The 20,547-nt window shown below is 49.1% G+C and overlaps 1 protein-coding gene across 5 annotated transcripts in view; it reads left to right on the top strand.

Annotated features, from left to right (window-relative positions):
• ULK1 (unc-51 like autophagy activating kinase 1) overlaps positions 1-20,547 on the top strand; it is a 68,687-nt gene that overhangs the window by 9,472 nt on the left and 38,668 nt on the right. For all 5 annotated transcript variants that reach the window (XM_065033346.1, XM_065033343.1, XM_065033345.1 and 2 more), the window contains exons 5-9: positions 5,849-5,881; positions 6,698-6,734; positions 10,304-10,477; positions 12,144-12,217; positions 14,584-14,685. In XM_065033346.1, coding sequence (XP_064889418.1) covers positions 5,849-5,881; positions 6,698-6,734; positions 10,304-10,477; positions 12,144-12,217; positions 14,584-14,685 — 420 coding nt within the window. The remainder of the gene's footprint in view (positions 1-5,848; positions 5,882-6,697; positions 6,735-10,303; positions 10,478-12,143; positions 12,218-14,583; positions 14,686-20,547) is intronic.

Here is a 20,547-nt window from a genome sequence, read left to right as displayed (position 1 = left end):
TCAGGCTGGGGTGCAGCTCTGGGCTTTGAGGCGCTGTAGCGCGTTGCTGTGCAGCGCCCGGCTGCCTGCGGAGGACATGGGTGTTTTCCTGTCTGAGCCGCGTGCGAGCGCCGCAGCCATCGCTCACCCGGCGCACTGGGTCTCGGGGCTTTGATCGGAGCCTGCATGAACTCGAGTGAAGCCAACAAGGGCCGTGCCCGGCCTGTGGGGCCGTGACGGGCTCTGGAGAGGAGGACGGAGCTGGGGCTGCTGTGGGGGGAGCTGCAGGAAGCTCGTGTGCAGTGGAAGGGATGGAGAAGTTTCTCCAGGTCACTTGAAGACTGAGCTGTATTACCAGCTGTCCTGCCATTTGTCTATGGTGGCATTTGCTGCCTGGCAAACGGTAGCTCCACGGGCATGACACTATCTCGTTTGTTTTTAATGTCATGCAGACGTCAGTACTGCTGCCAGGGGATGGGAAGTCCTTTCCCTCCCTTCCTGAAGCTCATGTACAACCAGAGAATGGCTTTCCTGCTGTTCTTCATCTGCCCTGGCGTATGACCTGTCCCAAAACAACGCATCTGTGGTATAAGCAGAGAGCAGGTCTGCAGGAAGCAGAATGCGGTCAAGAGCCAGTACAAAAGTCAGGCCTTTCCAATTCTTGCTTCTTATGCTTATCCCCTGGGATCTACATGAGGAAATTAGGACCCCTCATTCTTTTGGGCAGTCAAAGATCTGCTGAATGTGGCAGTAATGCTTCCCAGTCAGTAGGTTTTATTGCTGGACCTGGATGTGCCAAAATGGGCAAAGATATTGAGTAGACTTTGGTTGATGGTATTTGTTGCTTGTACAGTCCAGGAGATGACTTGCTTGTGTGACTGGTGCCACAGCCCGAGATTGATCATTGACAGCATAGCCCATACAGAAAGTGAAAGTGGCCACTGGCTTCTCACAGCCTGTGACTCTCTGGGTGCAGGACCCCACTGGCTGCACCGTCTGCATCCCAAAAGTCTGTCCTAAAATGTGCTTTTGTCTGGCTGTGAAGCTGTGTCTGGGCTTGAGAAATGTTTGTGGTATTGTGTGTCTGTGCGGAGAGGAGATTATACTGCAGTGAATGAGTACTTTCCTCTTCTTTCCTATGTTTCTTCCTTCATCCCAGTTGATTGTTGTCTCTTGAATTGGAAACCAGCTTGTAATGTTTGAGTTCCTTATTGGTAAGGTGCAGAAGGAGTCAATAGAGTGACCGGGGCTGGAGATCAAGGAAACACAATGGGCTCTGAGGTGTGTTTTTCTTTGTGTGAGGTCAAAAGGCATGTGAATATCTTTTAGCTATTTGCTTTAGATCTATTTTCCAAAGAGTGAGCATTGGTAGGTGCTCCCACAATTTAGACTTATGTTACTATTGTCTTTTATCTTGCTTCCGTTCAAATAGTTGCGTCAAGAGAGAATCCTTGCACAGCACGATGGTTTTCCTTTCCTCCTTTAGAGGTTAGCCTGCTCAAACAGAGCTGTGAGACGGAGTGAAATAATACCAAGAGATTTTGCTGTTTGGGAAGTTTCTTCCCTGTCTGAAGAATGGTGGGTGGTGTTTCGCAGGCCCAGCTGGGGTCGGCGCGCCTGCCTTAGCCAGAGCCTTTCCAGGTGCTGTTGGCCGAGGATTCGGCTTCTGTACAGCAGAACTGTGTGTGTTACAGCCTGTGCGGTGACTCCAGTGTCACAAGAGTGGTGAGCGGAGACCGTGGGCCAAAAGGGCTCTGGCTCCGCGGGGTCCTGCTGGCAGGACAGGCCGCGGTGTGCTGGGTTCTGTGGCACACGGGGGAAGTGACATTGGAGAAAAGCTTAGCTTTCTATTGGTGTCAATTTATTCTTTTGCTGTCAGACCCTCAGCTTTATCTTGCACTTCTGTGGTGTTGGTGCAATTGATGATTCCTATCCCCGTTGGGAGGTGTGTGTGCAGCGATTATCTCTGCTGGGCAGCTGCCGCGGGTGCTGTTGGAGAGGCAGCGTTGAGCATTGCCTGGTACATACCTTCTGAGAGGTACAAACCAGAAACCTGTGCTGTCGCGGGTGGCCGACAGACAGGCAGTGGTGCGCTGGTCCTTGTGGAGAAACTAAACCTGTTCTGAGGAGCTGAGTCCACGTGGCTCCTCTCGTGTGGGCCCAGGAGCCTTGTCAGCCATGCAGCACTCAGCTCACGGGCGGAACAGTGGGGCTGCATTTGTCTCCCAGGTTCTCCTCCTGCATCCCCCAGTCTTCCTGGAAAAGAGGGTTTGTGTGAGGTGAAGCCATTCTTCGCTGCTTTTATCCCAGCGTCTGCTACAACACTGGTCCCATGCAGACTGGTGAGAATGCTGCGTTGCTTGAGACAGTTTTAGAGCGTTGTGTGATTAAACTTCAACTTTTTTCCCTTTCCTAAGCGTCTTTCTAAACTTGGTGCAGTCTGGGTGCTACGGTCGAGTGCAGAGGAGGATTTCTCTGAGGAAGTTTCCTCTCCCAGGCTTTTTTTAGGCTGTGGCAGGAGGGTGAGTAACTGTGGGTACACCCAGACGTTTCCCTTTGGACACACCTAAACACACACTTTCCAAGAAGAGGATCATGCCACCTTCCAGTATGGGCGGAGAGGAAACTTCAATGGAGACGGGACTGATGGGTCTCTGTGCTGTTCCCTTCATCGAGCCTGTTTAGTGACAGAATCAGCTGTGGCTGCCCGGGCTGGCACTTGTAAGGAGGAGGTCTGGAGTCAAACATCTGTAGCGTCTCTTGGACATAAGCCTCTGCAGAAATCCAACAAAATGATGTTGTTCTTGTTACTGGTGTAGAAATTAGTGGGTTGGGCATCTTGTTTCTTTTCAGAGAGACTGGTAGCCTGCAAAATTTGGCTTGCAGCATTTTTTCCTTGTTTTGTTAATGAAAAAAAAAATCAGAAATACCATGGGAGCAGAAAAATGGAAAAGAAATAGTTTCTGCTGCTGACTCAGCTTGGGAAAAGTCCATCAGCCCTTTTGGGTAACCAGAGGTCTCTTTAGACAGCTCTATCTGTTGTGACCACAGTAAGTTCCTGACTGAAGGCTTTTTCCAAACAAGAGCTGTTTCCAGGGCCCTCCTTGAAATAAATGTTTAGGTTTGGTGGCGAAACTCCTACAAATCTTTCTGGTGAGTGGGTCTTGAAATGCTGAGGCCGCCAGTGTGGAAGTTGTGTCGTCCGTGCTATGGGCGTCTGCGTTCTGAAAACACAGGTGCTAAATGTTCGTGTGCTGGGTGGGTGTGCAGGATGCTCCCCAGTGTTCCCAGTAGGGCTGGACTGGGCAGAGGGTGCTGCTGGTGGGGGGAGGGGAAGCCACCCACTTCTCTCCCAGGAGCCGTTCAGGCCTTGCCCTCTTATCTCTTCACCCTGTGTTGGTGGGATAAAGCCACCAAGGTCCCTCTGTTGCTGGGGCAGTCACGCAGAACATCTCCCCTGCCCGTGCAGGTCCTTGGTTAACCCCAGTCACTGTACACGCTGCCTGCCAAAAATCAATGACTTGCTTGATGATGTTTGTTTGCGGAGCCTTTAAATAACGTACAGTGGAAAAACAACCAAACTGCACAGTGTACATTAGCTGTTGGCTAATAACTTATTACACAAAGTCCAAAAGATATTTGTAAGCTAAACTTGCCTTTCATTTTCTACACAGGTAATAGTATATTAAGCTTCCCCAAACCCTGCGGGTGCTTTACATATTAATGTGTAGAGTTTACTGAGTTGCAGTGATCACAGCACATTCAGACAAGAAGTGTCTATGACAAACGTTGCTGTAGCAGTGACTAACTCGGTGTGAGCTGCAAAAACCAGTGCAGACAGTTCCCTGTGCCCCATGCTGAGCTCCTGCCCCACAGCTGGTCCCTGGCCTGCGTGCCCTGTGTCTTCGGGTTTACCTGTGGCTGGAGCTCCTGGAGGAGCAAAAGGCCTGGATGTCTCTCATAAACCTTGCCGTTCTGCTGTTCTGCTGAGGACAGCAGGAGCCGGTGGGCTTTGAACGCTTCCGAAAATGTTCCCTCGGCGTTTTGTCACGTGCAAAGCTCCTGAGGATGCCTGGGGTTCTCTTCTTGCACTGCGTCCCTGCGCTGGTGCTTTTAACCACAGGCTGGTTCCCCACTTCATCTGGAGCGTGTGTGAAAGTGGATGACTTAACATGTGCTGCTTTTAAATGCAGAGCTTGGAAAACAAGGCCCATTTAAAGAAGTGCTCATTGTGCAAGGAAATGCAATAAATTCTGCCTTGCAGTGTCACAGAAAATTGCTTTTTGGACAAACAAGACGACTTTCAAACAGCTCAGCTGGGCTTGGCAGTGAGGAGAGCTGTACAGGCTGGGGATGGCCGGTCCCGGCGTCTGGTGGAGACTTGAACCAGGGGAGCCCCAGGAGCTGAGCCTGGTGCCTTGTGCCCCCTGGGGAAGGTGCAGCTGTAGTTTGGGTCTCTCAAATCGCAGGTGGTTCAGCTTCCTCTCCCCTCCTTCCTCCAACCAGTCATCCAGTGAGCATCTGGGAATTCAGATTTCACATCGTGAGGTTAGAAGAGCCTGCAGGAGAAGCGATGGGAGGTGCTGAGGACTCGGAGCGTTGGCAAAGGCAGTTTGGAATGGGCTTGGCGGGAGGCAGAGATGAAAGGGGCTGAGAGCAGAGTGGAGAGTGCTTGGAAACTGAAAGGCTGGTGGCGTGGATGCTTTTTGAAGTTGTGGTCAGGGTCAGAAGAGCGACTGGACAGGCAGGTGTGTAAGCAGGCTGTAAGTAAGGTCACGCTGCCCTGGAGCTGTGGAGATGGAGGGGAGGCTCTTGCTCTGCTGGTGCTTTCAGAGCCGCTCCACTCGCCCAGGTAACTGCTGCCTGCGCTTGCCCGAGACTGGGCCTTGAGTTTAGGAGTGACTTCTGGCATACAGGTGCTTATGTAGCAGGTCCGCCTCTGCCTGACTTCTGTTTCAACAAGAGCATTTGGAGCTTTTCACCCTCTTGGGTTGCTGGAACATGTGGCTGTTTCCCTGCGGTTTGGTGGCTCTGCTGGCCGAGCGCCAGGCTGTGTGTTGGGCAGCGACCAACACTCCCAATGCAGCTCGGGGGGTGTTTGTGGGGCTCTTCTCTGCAGCATCTTGTGCTTGGACAGTGTGTGTCCTGCCTTTATGTGCTTCCTAAGGAGCCAGTGGAGCAGAGCAGTGAAGGTGGAGTTGACCTCTCAGACTGGAAGAAGCATCACCTGCAGCAGACTTAGGAAGATGAGCATTTGGCCTGGTGTTGGCTGGTGTTGACCCCTGTGATAATCCAGAAAGCTTTAGGCACCCGATAGTAGCACCGTTGATTCATGTGTAGAAATTGACTGGCCAAGGTTACACTTTTGACCCAAGATCTGGCCTTTTTGCCCTCAAATCAAAGGTGAATATCTTGGGTGCTTTTCAGGTATGGGTTGAACTGCAGGTCCCAAATTGTGTTGACCTTATCTCTGTGTTCACACTACGATGCTCGTGTGGGCGTAGCTCCTGTGAAGGGCCACCTGAAATGTGGAGATGAAGGCTCAAGACAGTGGTGTGCGGGCGTCTGCATTGTGTGCTGCAGTTACTCCTAGAAGATAGAAAGGAATGTAAAGGCCCAAGCCACAATACAGGAGATTTGCTTGGTTAAATAGGTGCACACACAGCAAGGAATAGAATGCCTAAGTACTTGGCACTTGCAAAATGAGCAGCCCTCCAGGAATTAATCTGTAATGAAGTTTTTTCCCCTCTCTTCAGTCTGAATCATATAGAGCTCAGTTTTCCTGTTTAAAAACAAATGCAGCAGCTGTAATGCATGTGAAATATTTCAATACATAAATATTTTATTTTTCCATTTTATCTTTCCCCAGGAGCTGGCAAACTCTGTCTACTTGGTTATGGAGGTGAGTGTGGCTCTTTTTGTTGTTTGGGGTTTTTTTCCCTATTATATTTGCCTTATTTTTTTCCCTTTTTCTCTCTATTTTTAACTTGTGTAACAAGTTGGTGTGTTTAAGCCACGTAGTGCGTTCTGCTCACAGTGCTGTCGGTGCTGCTCTTGCTGGTGCAGCCTGTGGCTGCGTTGCCTCTGAGAGCTGGAGCGGCGGCGTTCCTCATACTGCTGCTGTCAGAAGGCCGTGCTGACACAGGTTTAATCCGTCAGATGTCTTACCTCCAGGGTCAAATGGGTGTTGCTGGGTAGTATCTGCTTCAAAGATACACGGAAAGTAAATTTTCTCCATGCAGCTTAGCTGCAAAGCGTTTGAGTGGTTTCTTTGCTCTGTGGTCTTTGCTCGGAGGTCTTGTTGACTTTCCTTAATGATCTGGAACACGATGTGGGGAGTGTGAGTTTCCATCTGTGGCTGCTCCAAGGCTTTCCTCAGCCAGGTTTCTGCTGGGGTCTGCAGCGCTGACCCCTCTGCTTGGGTCTGGTTTGGTCTTTCTCTCTGCTGTGCCTGCACACCCATGCCCACACGCACCAAAGCTGGTTAATGCTCATGGGTCAAAATGTAACATAACATGTAAGAGGACAGAAGAGGAACCTCTTGGAATGTTTTGTTGGGTGTTCTTGTTTGTTTTCCTGCCAAGTTCTGAATACATGTTTTGACATGTGTGTTTATTTCTGTTTAAATACCGTGATAAGCCTGCCATCCTAGTGAAGTTTACTGTTTTTAAATCCTTGACTTGCCTTGCATTAATGGAGCTTTCTCTTCTGCTTGCAGTACTGTAATGGTGGTGACCTGGCAGACTATCTTCACAGTAAGTAGAACAATATGGAGAATATCCTCTGTATTCAGAAGAAAACACTGGTTTAACTCATTGAAGTTGCTGGGGTTTGTGGAGCATCTAAGCAGATGATCTTCTGGTGCATCCCAAGTGGGGTGGGGACCCCTTTGCAAACAAGAGGTGTGGGGCACTGCTGCGTAACTTCACTCTCTGCAGGGAGGTAATTAAGGATGTGATGAGACTAGACCTGTATGGAATAATTATTCACAGGAGTCTCCCTGGCTCTGCACGGGTGGAGATGGGCCCCAAATAAATCAGCTTGGTCTCTTAGCCTTCAGCATGATTTGGATAGGACCTACATTAGAGATACTTGGGGCACCTGTGGGTAAGAGGAGAAGTTCTTTTTCCTAAATAACTTTTCCAAAACGATGTTGTTGTGTAACATCAGCGGGTGACCTCCAGCACATCCTCCCGTGGATCAGCTGCCCAGGGCTGTTTACTACAGTTTACCTGGCAGGTTGAACATCTTGGCACAGGTTGACCAGAGCACTTTTTAGGTGGTTTCGTCCTCTTCCTACACCTCAGGAGGTACAAGGCACATGTGCCTGTGCTGCCCTGCAGTGCCTGTTTGCTGTGACCCCCTGGCCGGTGCAGCCGCCGTTCCGTGGGCAGTGAGCTGAGCACCGCGGCACTGCAGTGCAGCCCAGGGATAAACACAGGGATGTCATTACTTCTCAGTAACAGCGAAGCAAGGCTTGTGGAACAGCGTTCTCTGCAACAACGTGTTGCTGACCACGGGCCTCCGTGGAGATGCCCAGGCTTGGGTGCGGGCTTACTGTTTTGCCAGCAGTTTTCTGGTGAAGATGAGAGATGTCCCATTTTACAGGGACAGAATTACAAGTTCCCTATTTGGGATGTAGCCAAGCAAGTGAGTTGTTTTCTTCTCCACACTTTTTTTTTTCGGTAGCACCTAAATTGAATGAGTTCTGTGTCTTCTCCCTCCCTCTGCCTATGGTAGCTGGTCTAGAAGATCTTTTGCAGATCAATATTCTGAAGTCGTGGAAAGTGTTGGTTGTATTTATGTCTCTGTCCTGCAGTTGGAGATTGCTGCTGTCACTCAGAGTGATGGGCTGAGTATGAGACAGAGAATGTGTTTCTGTGTTACAGCCTGTTGGTTAATGGAAGGAGGGAAAAGGGGATGTCCCCACGCTCCCCGAGTGCCCGGCTGTCCCTTCCCTGTAACTGAGGGCAATTTCACGGTCCTACCTTGCTGCATACCGGGATTTACAGGATGTAATGCTGCCAGGGCATCCAGCAGAGCCCTGTCTCGCTTTGCTGTGCTGCGCTGTGGTAGCTCTGCTCTGCCACAGCACTCGCACTGGGGGATTCTGCAGGCTCAGACACCCGCTCAGGTTCTGCGTGTGTCAGGAAGATGGTCCCTTTGCAGGGCTGAGAGCTTTGGACAGACTTCTGTGAAATGGAAAAGCCTAAATTCGACAGAAATTGGTAGCTCAGAGGCCCTGTTTTCTTTGGGTGAATGGATTTTTCTGATCTGAGTAGCAGTGTTTTTGTTTTCAGTGTAAAGAGTTGGCATCCAGGTTCAGCAGGCCGCTTAGCTGGTTTGCTGGGGATGGTGACTGGTGCTGTGTTAGTCTTATAACCCCCAAATTAGAGAGGGGGTGACGCCTTGAAGATGTGGCGCGCTGTCGGGCTGCAGGTCGGGACAAGGCTCTCAACAGCAGAGTTGTTCTGCTGCAGGCTGAGTCTACTTAGCCAGGGCTTTGTAATTGCCTGCTAGCTGCATGGTGTTAAGAACTGCCAAGTTTCAAGTCTTGCTTCATGTTTGGGGAATGACGAGGTAGCTTGTCCTTTCCTGGGCAAGAAAACTTCGGAATTCTCACTGTTTTGTTTAAAGATGGTGTTTTAACGATTCCTGAATAGATTTCCTTGAATAGGAATCACAGAAATATTGCAGAGAGCTTTTGTTGGAGAGAAGGTGGAGCACAGCTAAGCTGCTGGACCTTGAATAGACAGAAGATGGTACAGGACCGAGTGCACTGCTGCGTTTCAGCAGGAGGTCAGGGAAAGCCCTGTTGAAGATGAGACAGTGCTTTTTCCAGAAGGTGCAAGTGGGTTTGGAAGCCTCTCATCTGAGCTGCCTCTTGATATCCTTAAAACCTCCCCTCCTTGCAGAGGAGTCTCTTGAATTCCAACCGAGTGCCAGCTGGTGAGGGGAAAGGCCCAGTGAGGGGAGGGAAGCTCGATGTCCACGTGCTCTGGTCTCACATGGAGCCGGGGCCAGCCGATAGCCGTGGTGACATTTCAGCTCCGCGTGTGCCGCCTCCCAGAACAGCAAGCTGTGGGAGCCCTGGGAGTTTATTTTCTATTCCAAGTGCCGTTTAACTTCTGTGTCCCTCACTGTTTCCCATGCACATATTTTAAAAGCTAGACTTTTTAATTTCCTGTGTTGTGCTAAAGCTGCGTGCAACCTCCTCTGTGTTTTCATAAGGATTCCTCCCTTCTCGCTGACTAGGTAGAGTAGCATTTTGAAGCTCTCGCCAGCTTGTTTTAATGTCTTACTAGAGAACAGCTGGAAAAACACTAATGAAGTCTCAAGTAATTTACAGGGACGTTTTAGAAAAGGGATTAATTTATTGAAGCGGAATGGTGCTTTCCCGAAGGCCGAGCCGCTGCGTGACTGGCAGGGAGCCGGGCTGGTAGCGCTGTGACCCGGGCTTTGTCCAGCAGGCTGCTCCCGGCTCTGGCAAGGGTTTCACACGCATGGCTCTTAACATAACGAGAGCTAATGTCTCATCACTCTGATTAGAAGAGCCGAATGAACGTTATTTTAATCCCTTCACTGTTAATTTTCACACCACTGTTCTTGGGAAGCCCATATCTCAGGAGAGCACAGTGTAGAGCTTCCATATTTGCAGATTTTGATTGCTAATATTTATTTAAAAAAAAATAAATTGCTTATAAATGTGTTCTGAAGCAATCTTGCTGCTCTTTCCTACCGATGGATGCGAGATGGAGGGTGTCAGATGGCAGCTTGCAGGTTTGTTTGGTAGGGCTACGTTGTTGGATATTGGACTGTGGTTCATCTTAACATCAGGTGTGGGATTAGAGTTATGGTTTGGTCTGGTGGGCGATGACACACAAGGGTTAGGCCTGGACTTGGACTCACACCCTCAGGTTACAGATTCCCACTGGTCATGTACCCTGACTCTATCTGAATTTAACCTACCAGCCCTTTCATGGCCCAGGCTGGGCCTTAACAATCCCTGCAGGCGTAAAGCCTGATCCTGACTACCTTTTAGATGTTTTAGACTCAGCTGATAGGCGGGTGCTAAATTTGGGTTGAGTTCACTGTGAGAGGCTCAGTGCTGAAAACAGCCCTGGCCACCGAATGAGCTGGGAATGCAAACGCTCTCCCTTGTTGCCTGTGGGAATCATAGTGTGTGGAGAAAAACACGCCATATGTAGAAGTGAAAATGCCAAATTATTGCTAATTGCTGTGGAGAATCTGCCTTCTGGGCTCTTCAGAGAGCTGGCCTTGTAATTTTTTTCATCTGCAGCTATTTTTTTTTTCTCCTTCCTAGCCATGCGGACACTTAGTGAAGACACCATCCGGCTCTTTCTCCAGCAGATAGCAGGTGCCATGAAAATGCTGCACAGCAAAGGCATCATCCATCGGGACCTGAAACCGCAGAATATCCTCCTGTCCTACGCCGGAGGCAGGAAATCAAATCCCAACAACATTCGCATAAAGATCGGTAAGACCCCATCGCAAACGTCACCCTCAGAGCTCTCGGGTGAGTTTGGTGGCAGAAAAGTGGCAGGCCTCCATCGTTCTCTGGGCAGCTGTCTAGGGGAAGGGAAGAATTACTGCACTTCTTAAAATGCCCTGATGTTTTTCATCTTCCTCGCTTGGTTCCCCTGCTAGACATAACCACGGGTTGGCTCCAAGCAGGAGGAGCAAGAGCTTCTGCTCCGCCAGGACACAAAAGAACTGGGCAGGCCTTGCTCCGCTTCCAATCTGAACAGTGCCTCCCTTGGTAAAAACAAACACCAGCCTGCCCTAATTGGCTTGTGGTCTCCAGGCTACTAAGAAATGAGCAGCGGTTGTGACTTTAGTCTTCAGTTTTTTATAGAATTGAGGTAAACGTTGGTGTCTTAAGGCCTGAAAGTGGCTGCTCTCCTGGGACAGCACAGCGGGAGTCGGGCATACCTAAAAGCACTTGGAATTAGAGGCAAGTTTCTCAGCCGTATCTGGAAGAGATTATTTTTGCACATTAGGCAAGTGGCACAAATGGCCCAGTAGCTGGGACAGATGCTCTAGAAATCCAGTTACAGAGCACGCTCATCCCCTGTGGTCCCTCAGAAACAAGAGCTGGATGATACCACCCTCAACACGGGGACCTTTTGATTATGTTACAGTTCATAAGCTGACTCCAGTTAGAGAAAGCTGTTCACTGCCTGAACCCTGTGCTGTGGAGGGACTGTTAACCCTGTGATTCAGCTGAGAAGTGATGTCCAGTGGAAAGGTTGCTGCCCGTTAGGCTGAAGCGTTTTTTGTGCAGTGCAGAGTAACCTGGCGGGTGGCAGCGGGTGGGAGCTGCAGATGGACCCCGCAGCCTCTTCCTCGCGCTTCCCTTAGAAATACTGATACGTGGTCCAGGGAACAGCTAGCCGTACCCATTCATCAGCGACAGGTGACAGTGTCAGCAGCTCTGTCACTCTCCCAGCCTGAAATATCTGGTAACCTTGAGAGAACCTCTGAGGATCATATGATCAGATGCTGAGTAACCTGCGGAGGGAATTTGTCGTGGTATTCCTTGCTCCTGGCTTCTCCAGCCACCAGGTGAACTGTGGCTCAGCTTTCTGTCCTGGGGCTGGAGTCAGCACTGTTGAAGCTTTTCTAAACGAGCAGAACAAGACTGTTTTCACCAGGGCCGGTCTAGAAATGGGGTGGTGATGAGTAGTGGTTTCTCATGGATGTATGTTACATTGCAGCCTTTTCAATGGAAGTTTTAGTTCCCCAAACTAGAAGTTGAGATGGAAGCAGTTGCATGAGCCAGTACGAACTGGCATCCTCTCACTGAAGCCAGGAGAGCTTTACCAGCTTGCAGCAGCTGACATTTCAAGTGCAAATGGGTACAGGAAGAAGTGACTACTGATCTCTGAAAAATGAATGGGGTTTGTTCTTCAGAATGCTTTTCTGGTTTTGTGGCTTGGTCTGTCCTTCTCCAGAGTCTGCAGTGTGCAGTAGCAGCTAACACAGGGAGAAGAGAGCTATCAAAGTGCTGTTAAGACTTTGTACTTCACTTGCTGTAAAGATTCATGAGAAGTGAAAGAAAAGTAGAGGGAATCAACTGGGAAAGGGACAGGCTTTATGGAACTGGTGTCTGATCTGACCTACCTCTCTCTTTCTCTTTGTAGCTGACTTTGGGTTTGCCCGATACCTGCAGAATAATATGATGGCAGCAACGTTGTGTGGTTCACCAATGTACATGGTAAGTGTGGTTTACCTACAGCTTTGTCTGTATTGTTCTTGCTTTGCCCCCCCAGAAGCAAGGCTTTGTTTTTGCCTAGTCTTGTCCCCAAAGGTGAAATTTTATTTGCTTGTCAGAAAGCAGCGGTCACACAGTGAGTTTTCATGAAGTTCTAGCTGCTGGTAGTGTTGGACAACAGGTGCTTGTGTTGTGATCCGACTTTCAGGTGAGCTGTTGATAAACAGAACTGAGCAAAACAGAGTAATGATTGCTGTCTGCTCCCAGAAACGGCATCTCACAGAGGGGCCTGATGTGTCTGTGCTGGGGGCATTGGGAAATGAATCTGTTTCCTCTGCAGAGAGCAAAGCAACAACTAAAGAGAATAAGGGCTGGGGTGACATTTCACATATCTGGCTATATCTGAGGTGTTGCTTCCTTGGAGAGGAACCTCAATAAATCGCTGTTTCACCAGGCGCTTTGGGGACGGAGTGGTTCCATGAGCCTGCTGTCACCTGGGGCTTTGCAGGCATTTCTGCTAAGGCCACAGCATCAGGAGCAAGGTCGCTGTTTAACAGCAGTTTAGTAAAATGGTCTTTGGTCTTGCAAAATCCCTTCAGATATATGGACCTATGCAGGCAGAGATTTTGCCATTCTGGTGAGCTTACTCCTAAGAATGCTTTGCCGTACGGCTTGGTGGATGAGTGTAAACAGAGCTCACCCGCTTGTGTTTGCAATTTTTGTGCATCCCCACTCCCTGACATTTCCCCCAGCAAATACTTTGGCCAAACCAGCTGCTTCCAGGATCACTTCTTAGCTTGTGAAACTGATGTGTTCAAAAACCAAACTGATCCCTTTCACCCCCTTTGTACTGTCCTCTCTGGGGCCAGGATGTGAGGAGGTGATGTCTTGTTTGTGCTCATGGCAGCAGCCAAGACCTCGGTGTCACCTCAGGTCAGCGAAATTAAAAATGACAAACCAGGCCAGAACTAAAAATGTCCATGTCAGCCAGCCATGTAATAGTACCGGGGGATGTGGTGTCTGAGCTCAAAGTAGAAAGATGATGCGGATCAGTTAGGTTGAAATGCTTACAGGTGCCCTGGGGCAGTAGGTGTCTGATCTTGAACGTGGTCTGATCCACTGCAGGGTTTTGCCCACACTCGTTGGGCAGAGCTGGGCTGCCCTGTCTACCCTGGCAGGGTGGGCGGCTGTTCCACGGCACTGACTCCAGCAAAACACGCTTTCTCTCCCTCTCTCTCCCTTTTTATGAAGCCTGCTGTTTATTTTGACTATGCTATATGTAAAGATGATGTAATTATTTTTTCTTCTGTGAGAGTTTCCTGAATTGTCTGTTTTTAGTGATACTTTGAGAATCTCTTGTGAAAGTAAATGAAAACACAGCTTATTTTTTTTAAAGGGCTAGGGATGAGCTTTCTTTTTTTTTTTTTTTCTTAATAAATTGGACATCACAAGGAATTTCAGAATGTTTCATATTGTTTTCTGTTCACTGATGGATTTGGAGGAAGATGAGGAGGGAGGGTTTGCTTACCTGCTTTAGCTTGTAGCCCATTGCTGCTATTCCCATTTTGCTCCTTTAAAAAAGGTATTTTAACACCAGCAGAATGAGCTTTTGGTGTGAACCCTGATGTGAGACTTGAAACCTCCTTGTGCAGTTCTTGTCCTGCTTCCCTGGCTTCGTTTGGTGTCAAACCTGCTTCCCCTGGGGATCCACCAAGCTCCCGTCCACCACTTGTTTGCTGCCATTTTTTTCTGTTACGTGTGGCCTTTACCTCCAACAGAGCTAGAAAACTGTTCTTGTTCCACGCTGGCAGCAGCGCAATGCAATCTGTTGTTGTAAACACGTGAGGCTCTGGAGCATAATTAATAGGCTGCTGTCTTGGGCTAAATGAGGACAGTGCATAAGCGATGGAGATGAGGGTGGAGGCTGAAGCTTACCTGTGCACTCTGAGCTTTTCTCCAGCATTTACACATCACTTGCTTTGATGCAGGAGATCCATCCATGGTGTCCCGTGAGGCGTCTGCTGGGCACGGGTGTGCTCAGGGGATGGTGCACTGAGAAGGGAGAGTAAGGAGTTTGCCCCAGGTAGCCAAACCGCATAGGGTACATAGGGTATTTCATAGGGTACATAGGGTATTTCATAGGGTATTTCCATCTGCCTGAGTGAAGATCTCTGCTTCCCCACTTGGATGGGGAATTGGCCCTTTCAGGGCAGTGTTAGTCTTCTTGGGAGCAAGTCTTTAATGGCTACTGGGGAGTGTAGCTCAAGGGGTTTTTTAAAGCATAATATGACTTCTGTTTCTTTCTTGCAGCTGCTAAAAAAAAGAAGTATATATTTTATAAAACATAGTTCTGTTCTCCCCCCAAAAAGGCACCAGAAGTCATTATGTCTCAACACTACGATGCCAAAGCTGACCTCTGGAGTATAGGAACCATCATTTATCAGTGTCTGACGGGAAAGGCTCCTTTCCAGGTGAGTTGCTTAGATCTGATGGTTCTGACTCTTTTGCTTTTTTCTTTTTTTTCCTTTTAATCCACTTATTCTAAAGCTTCTGTCATCTATAATATTAACTGTCATAGATCCAAACTCGTGGAGATCTGGCTGCCCAACACCTTGACAATGTGGTTGTAATGCCGGGCTGTATCTCAGTGGAATGGATTTCCTGGTTATAAATCCTTAGGAAGAGTCACCTCTTCAGAAAACTATCATTAATTGGTTCGAGCAGTGGCTTTTTCCAGGCCCACACTTAAAAAAATTCTGTTTAGAACTGTACTCAGTGTATATTTTAGAATCATAATTCTGTTAGGTATGGCAGGACAATAAGGAACATTGTAAGTGCAAGGTAATGTTGATGATTTGATGGTAACTGGTGTATCGCACATAAATTGACTTTGTTTTTAGAGCAGTGAAGTAGGATCTTATCAAAAGGATCTTGCCTGTCTTCCCCCAGCAATCCCTTCCAGCACAAAATGTGTACGTTCATCAGGTCCAAACCTCACGTTTGCATCTCATGTGTTGGCTGATGCCAGCTCTGCAGCTCCTTAGCTCAGTCCTTGTCCTGACTCCCTAACAGAACAACGGAGAACACACGGCACTTTGGGGGGGAGGAGAAATCTATGCTCGTGTGATAAGGCAAATTTCATGAGCTGCAGGACTTCCAGAGCTTTAGTTCCACAGCTCTTCAGAATTTCACACGAGACCTTGAGTGTTTATGTAGTTACATCACCAGGAAGGACAAAGTGAGTTCTGAATCTGCTGCAGGAAGGAGTGGGCAAATACAGCCGTAACCTAATGGTGCGTTTTGGTTTTGTCTGGAGCCAAGAACACTTCTCTCCTTCAGGGTCATTTTTTCCCTGCTGCTTTAAGAATCTCCCGTTTCAGTGCTTTATATTCCGTGACCAGCTTGCTCTGTATTTAGATCAAGACTTCATTTCCTTTGCATGTTTCTGTTTTTATAAACACCCCTACAAAGTGCGCTGGAACTCCTGAGTGGCTCGTGTTTACTAGCTGCACCCACCTGTCGTCAGTGTTGGTAGCTCTGTTTGGGAGGAGAAAATGACTCTTGGGATAAAAGAAAATAAATATTTGTGCATTAAGGAAAAATAGGGGCTGGAGAAGGCAAGATGTGAGCCCTGCGCTCCTTCTGCCTTTAACCTGGTGCCCTTCAGTCTCGAGACACCTTGGTGTTATACTCATTCAGGTGATTTAGTTCTCATTTAACGTGGTGACTTCATCATAGGTGTTCTTCACTTGGTAGCTCGCACGCAGCCTTGGGGCATCTGATTGCTTTGGAAATAGATAGGTGGTTTTTATCAGTGGTCATTGAAGCATGTCACAAATGTTCTTCTGACAACATTTGCTCTTATAAAGGAGGTTTTTCACAGGATGTGATATTGAGCACTAATCAGCTTCGTTCGGCTCTCCAGGTTTTGAAAGGGCAGGTGGCCAGAAAAGCATCAGCTCTGTGTGTCCTGTGGCCCAAGGGCAGTGAGAGCAGAGCTGGTGTGTCCCGCTGGCTGGGCACAGCTGTCCTGTCATGGGCAGCGAGGGGACATTCTGGTCCCTGCTTTGTGCCTGCCTGCCTGGATACCTGCTCTTTCCCGTATACACCCAACACCTGTTGGCTGGGGATGGGGGTCATTTGTTTCTCCGTTTTGTTTTTCCCCTGCGCCCTTTCCTCTGTTGGGGTTTGTGTTCGAAGGGAAGCGCCAGGCCCCGTCGGTTCCTGCTGCAGCAGCTGTGCATTTGTTTGGTCAGGCAGAAAGCAAAGCTCAGCCCAGATGGTTCTCCGGGCGCCGTCTATTTGTTCTGACCATGCGTGTCACAAATTGCTTTCTCCTTGCTGCGAGTTTCAGGTGAAAGAAGCCTGTTTAGGGCAGGTGTTGGAAAGCTAGTTAAAGGTTAACTGGCTTTATTTCTTTGTTGGCGTGTCTATGCTGTAAGAATTCACTGCTGATGGTCACCGAGCAGGCGAGAAGCAGCTGTTCACAGGGCTTTGGGATGAGAAGAGGGTCCTGGGCAGAGGTGATGGGGACACTGTGAAGAGGAAAGATGCTTTTGGGAGGGACATCTGCAAACGGGTGGGGAGAGAACAGGCTGATTCCACATGGTGCCACCAGCAGACCCGGCTGTGCAGAGCAGCCGAGAGCGGGGTTTCGGATGTTCGAGTCCTCCCCGTGCGTTCCTGGCAGGGACAGCCCCGCTCCTTTATCCGGGTGAGACTCCTTCGGGGTCCGGAGCACGGAGGGTGAAATGTGCTGCGTGTGGGTGCTCTGGCTGTTCCCTGCGTGAGCCAGTTGGGCATTTGGATGGGGATACGAACCAGGAGGACTCCAGTGTTATCTGTGGTGAGGAGAACGAGCTGTCTATAAATAAAACAGGGCATTGGGGGCTGGGTTAGGTGGAGAAAAGATCAAATGTATGGAAAGGCTGAGGCAGCTGTCAATCCAGAAAGTGCTTGTAAATCAAGGCAGATGTGTGTGAATGTGACTTCTGACTGTCTCAAAGTTAATTTTAACTATAGCTGGGTCACCCAAGGCAACTTCCCAGAGCCATTTCTGTCCCTTCCCTGCGCGCAGACAAGAAAGAAGCTGCTGATGCTCAATGGGAGCAGTTGGTAGGATGGCTGGTGAAGCTGTCTTAAGGAGCTTTCTGCAGTAAACGTGCCCATAAACAAAACAGCGAGGCTGCCAGAGGGATGAGATTAATGGGATTCGTAATCCCTATAAACAGATTTGCTGAGCGCTGTATTAATGTGGAATTGTTAATTTGCCTGGCCTAATAAGGGGTGTGCACGTACATCTCTATTTCTGTTGCTGAGGACTTGAACAGCGTGTTTCCTGGTCATGCTGAGCAGTGCAGAGAAGTGTCTCCAGAGTACGGTGGTTTTCTCTTGTCCTTGCTGAGCTGCAAAGATGGGGACCCAGTGTGCACCATGAGGTGACACGGGCTGTGCAGACAAGTGACAATCAGAAGCAAAACTGGAGGCAGAGAAGAAAAAGATTCACACAACCTCTAAAATATCTTCCAAAACCAATCTAGTACTTGTCAGATGTTTTAAACAAGACTAGAGTTAAATTATCTCAATTTATTTTCTTGGCGGGCAGGGATCTCCCGATGTACCTGTTGGTTTCTCTTGTGTGACCCCTTTGAAAAGTGGGCAGCTCTCGGCAGTGACACAACCGAACACATGCGCTTTGTCAGAGCCGTCTGGCAGTGGCACAGGTCCCGTTAGACACCAGATCCCACAAAGGACCGCGGAACGTGGGCTGCCCGAGCCCCCGTGTGAGCCTCCTGCTCCCTGGGGCTGCGGGAGGGCCAGCGGGGGCGGACCAGAGGTGACGCAGGCTTTGCCGCCTGGTCGGGCGGCTCTGAAGGAGTTAACCTGCCCGCGGGTGTTCTCAGCCCAGCTGGCTGCTACGAGAAAAAGTAATTTCTAAGCCTGGTGTACCAAGTCCACTGCTTTTCTGAGTTAATTCTGCCTGCATAAGCCCTAGGATTATGTATCGCTTCCAACAAGTCCTGCGTTGTGAAATGGGCCTCGAGGAAGACTAAGGAAGGCTGAATTTTATACCTACGTTTTGAATTCCTGGTTTATTTGTTAGGCTCTTCTGTTCCCAAAGCCGTTCCTCTGGACTGTCCCGTGTCAATGGGGACAGGTACTCCTGCTGATGGGGGTTACCGTGCCAAAAGGGGGTGCAGGGATTGACTTGTCGCTGTAGACAGCGAGCCGCTGGCTTTTGGCCCAGTGTTTGTGGGTCTGATCCTGCTCTGTTGGGAGCAGAGAGAAAAACATTCATGAACAGCTAAAGAAAAACATTTAGGGTGGATTTTTTGTTTATTTGTTTTCCAGTCCTTGTGCTTTCAAGGTTCCCCTGAAGGCCAACTGCTTACTTGTGGGAGTCTTAAGATATCAACTGTTAAGGCTGCACACACAGGAGGTATTTGCAGCAGGTTTTCAAGCTTCTCCCTAGAACTACTGAGCTAGAAACACTTATTACTTTTTTTCCCCTAACGTATCTGAATCCCTTCTTTACACCTCCAAATCCCCAGGGCTCCCACAGGAGAGGATTCAAACCAAAGAGCAGATCCCGCGCACCTGCTGTGAAGTGTTGAGCAGACCGTTCTGTTCACAGGGGTGTGAATGGCTCTCGCCCTCTTCAAGCTGAGCTCTGGGCTTTTGCATCCAGCCTTTCCCCGGCCACAACAAATCCGGTGCTGAGCGCTTTTGGAAACACCCCCCGTGTGCTTTTTGCCACCCCTGCGTGCTCTTCGCGTGCTTTTGGCCAGCAGCCGGTGGGGTTTGGCAGGGAGACGCCGAATGCCTTTGGCTCAACATGTTTCCACTGCTGCTCAGGACAAAGTCACAGAGTGGCAGGACTGAATTTGTCCAATTGTCTTTATATATAGAAAGGACAGACAAAACCAGAGCGAGTTACAGTAATGCAGCTGCTCCGTAGTAACACGAGAGGGGGAACAAGGTGTGAATTGTCCTGCTGGTGGCTCCTGTTCTTGGGGAGACCAAGCTGTCCATTCTGCATCCCTGGCTCTGACAGGTGGCTGCTGTCCTACAGGTAGCAGCTGGCTCTGTGTACCCTGAATGGTCTGGTTCTTAGCTGCCTAAAATGTGCTCTTTCTGCTATTTTTCTTGGGTAGGCTATATCTGCGTGGAAGGTGGATTTCAAGCTAAGTCCTTAGCTTCCTAGAAGAACTGATTCAAATGGCATTCTTAGTGTTTTACAAACACTTCTGCATTTTTTTTCCGTGATTCTCAGAGAAACGCTGAAAGCAGAGGTGAGCAAAGCAGCTGGGGGTACCCGAGCTGAGCGAGATGGATGCTGGCAGCAGAGCGGTGGGCACGTTGGGTGGCCTGGAGCCCGCTGCTGGCGGCAGAACTGTGCCACTCGCTTCTTTAATAATGGTTTATATGGAGGCACAGTTGGTTTTGCCAAATTGATGATGATGCACAGTTTTCTGTGCTGGGCACTGGCTGAAATGACTCTATTCCCACCAGCCTGGAGTGTTGGGCGCTTGGGTGAGGGATCATGGTCTGGTGTAGGAGCATGACATCTGGGTATGGGCCTTGCCGAACAAGGGGGAATTGCACTGAGACGGCAGCGTGTGGCAGAACATCCCTACAGGGACAGCTCTTTAATTTGTACAAAGAGGAGGGGAACTTACTGGGGATTTTGTTTTCTATCCAAGGCGATGCTTAGGAACCCTCTCTAATGGACTGGGCCTTGCATATGTGCTGCTTTTAATATACTCTGTCTTTATTGCCAGGAAAAATTCTGACAAAACAGTGTCTGAAATAGATCAGAGCTTTATTGTATTTGTGAAACAATTGAGTTGTTGCGACAGGAAATGACCAGAGCAAACAGCCAGCGCTCGTGTCTGATGTGAGCGCATCGATTCCCTGCCGGGGGTTCTGTTCCTCCTCGGACCCTTTGTCTGTCAGCCGCGTTTTTCGTGGCGCTGAGCACCGTGGCCGAGCCGTTCGGCGCAGTGCGTGCGCTTGCCGAGTTACGGTGTGCCAAACGTTAAGAATCCAATTACAGGGCAAGATCTGCAAGGGAGGAAAGCAGAAAATGCAGTTTTACTGAACCAAACTGAGTGGCAGGGATTGGAAATTTTGATGCAATTTGGCATCTACATAACAAGGTGCTTTGCTGAATAACTTTCATTTTAAAGGTTAGTGAAGGAGGTGTTTTTGTGCCTCCTGCTTGGGTCCCTGCTGCGTCTGTGAGCAGCGAAGGACGTGTTACTGCGGAAAGGACAACCAGCAAATCTTTGTTTCCTTTTTGGAATCCAGTAGCTCTTATTGTACAAATTGAT

The sequence above is a fragment of the Columba livia genome, chromosome 17 (assembly GCF_036013475.1).
Source record: "Columba livia isolate bColLiv1 breed racing homer chromosome 17, bColLiv1.pat.W.v2, whole genome shotgun sequence".
In the NCBI taxonomy this organism is placed as follows: Eukaryota; Metazoa; Chordata; class Aves; order Columbiformes; family Columbidae; genus Columba; species Columba livia.
The sequence above is the reverse complement of the archived record's forward strand: the minus strand, read 5'-3'. Positions and strand labels throughout refer to the sequence as shown.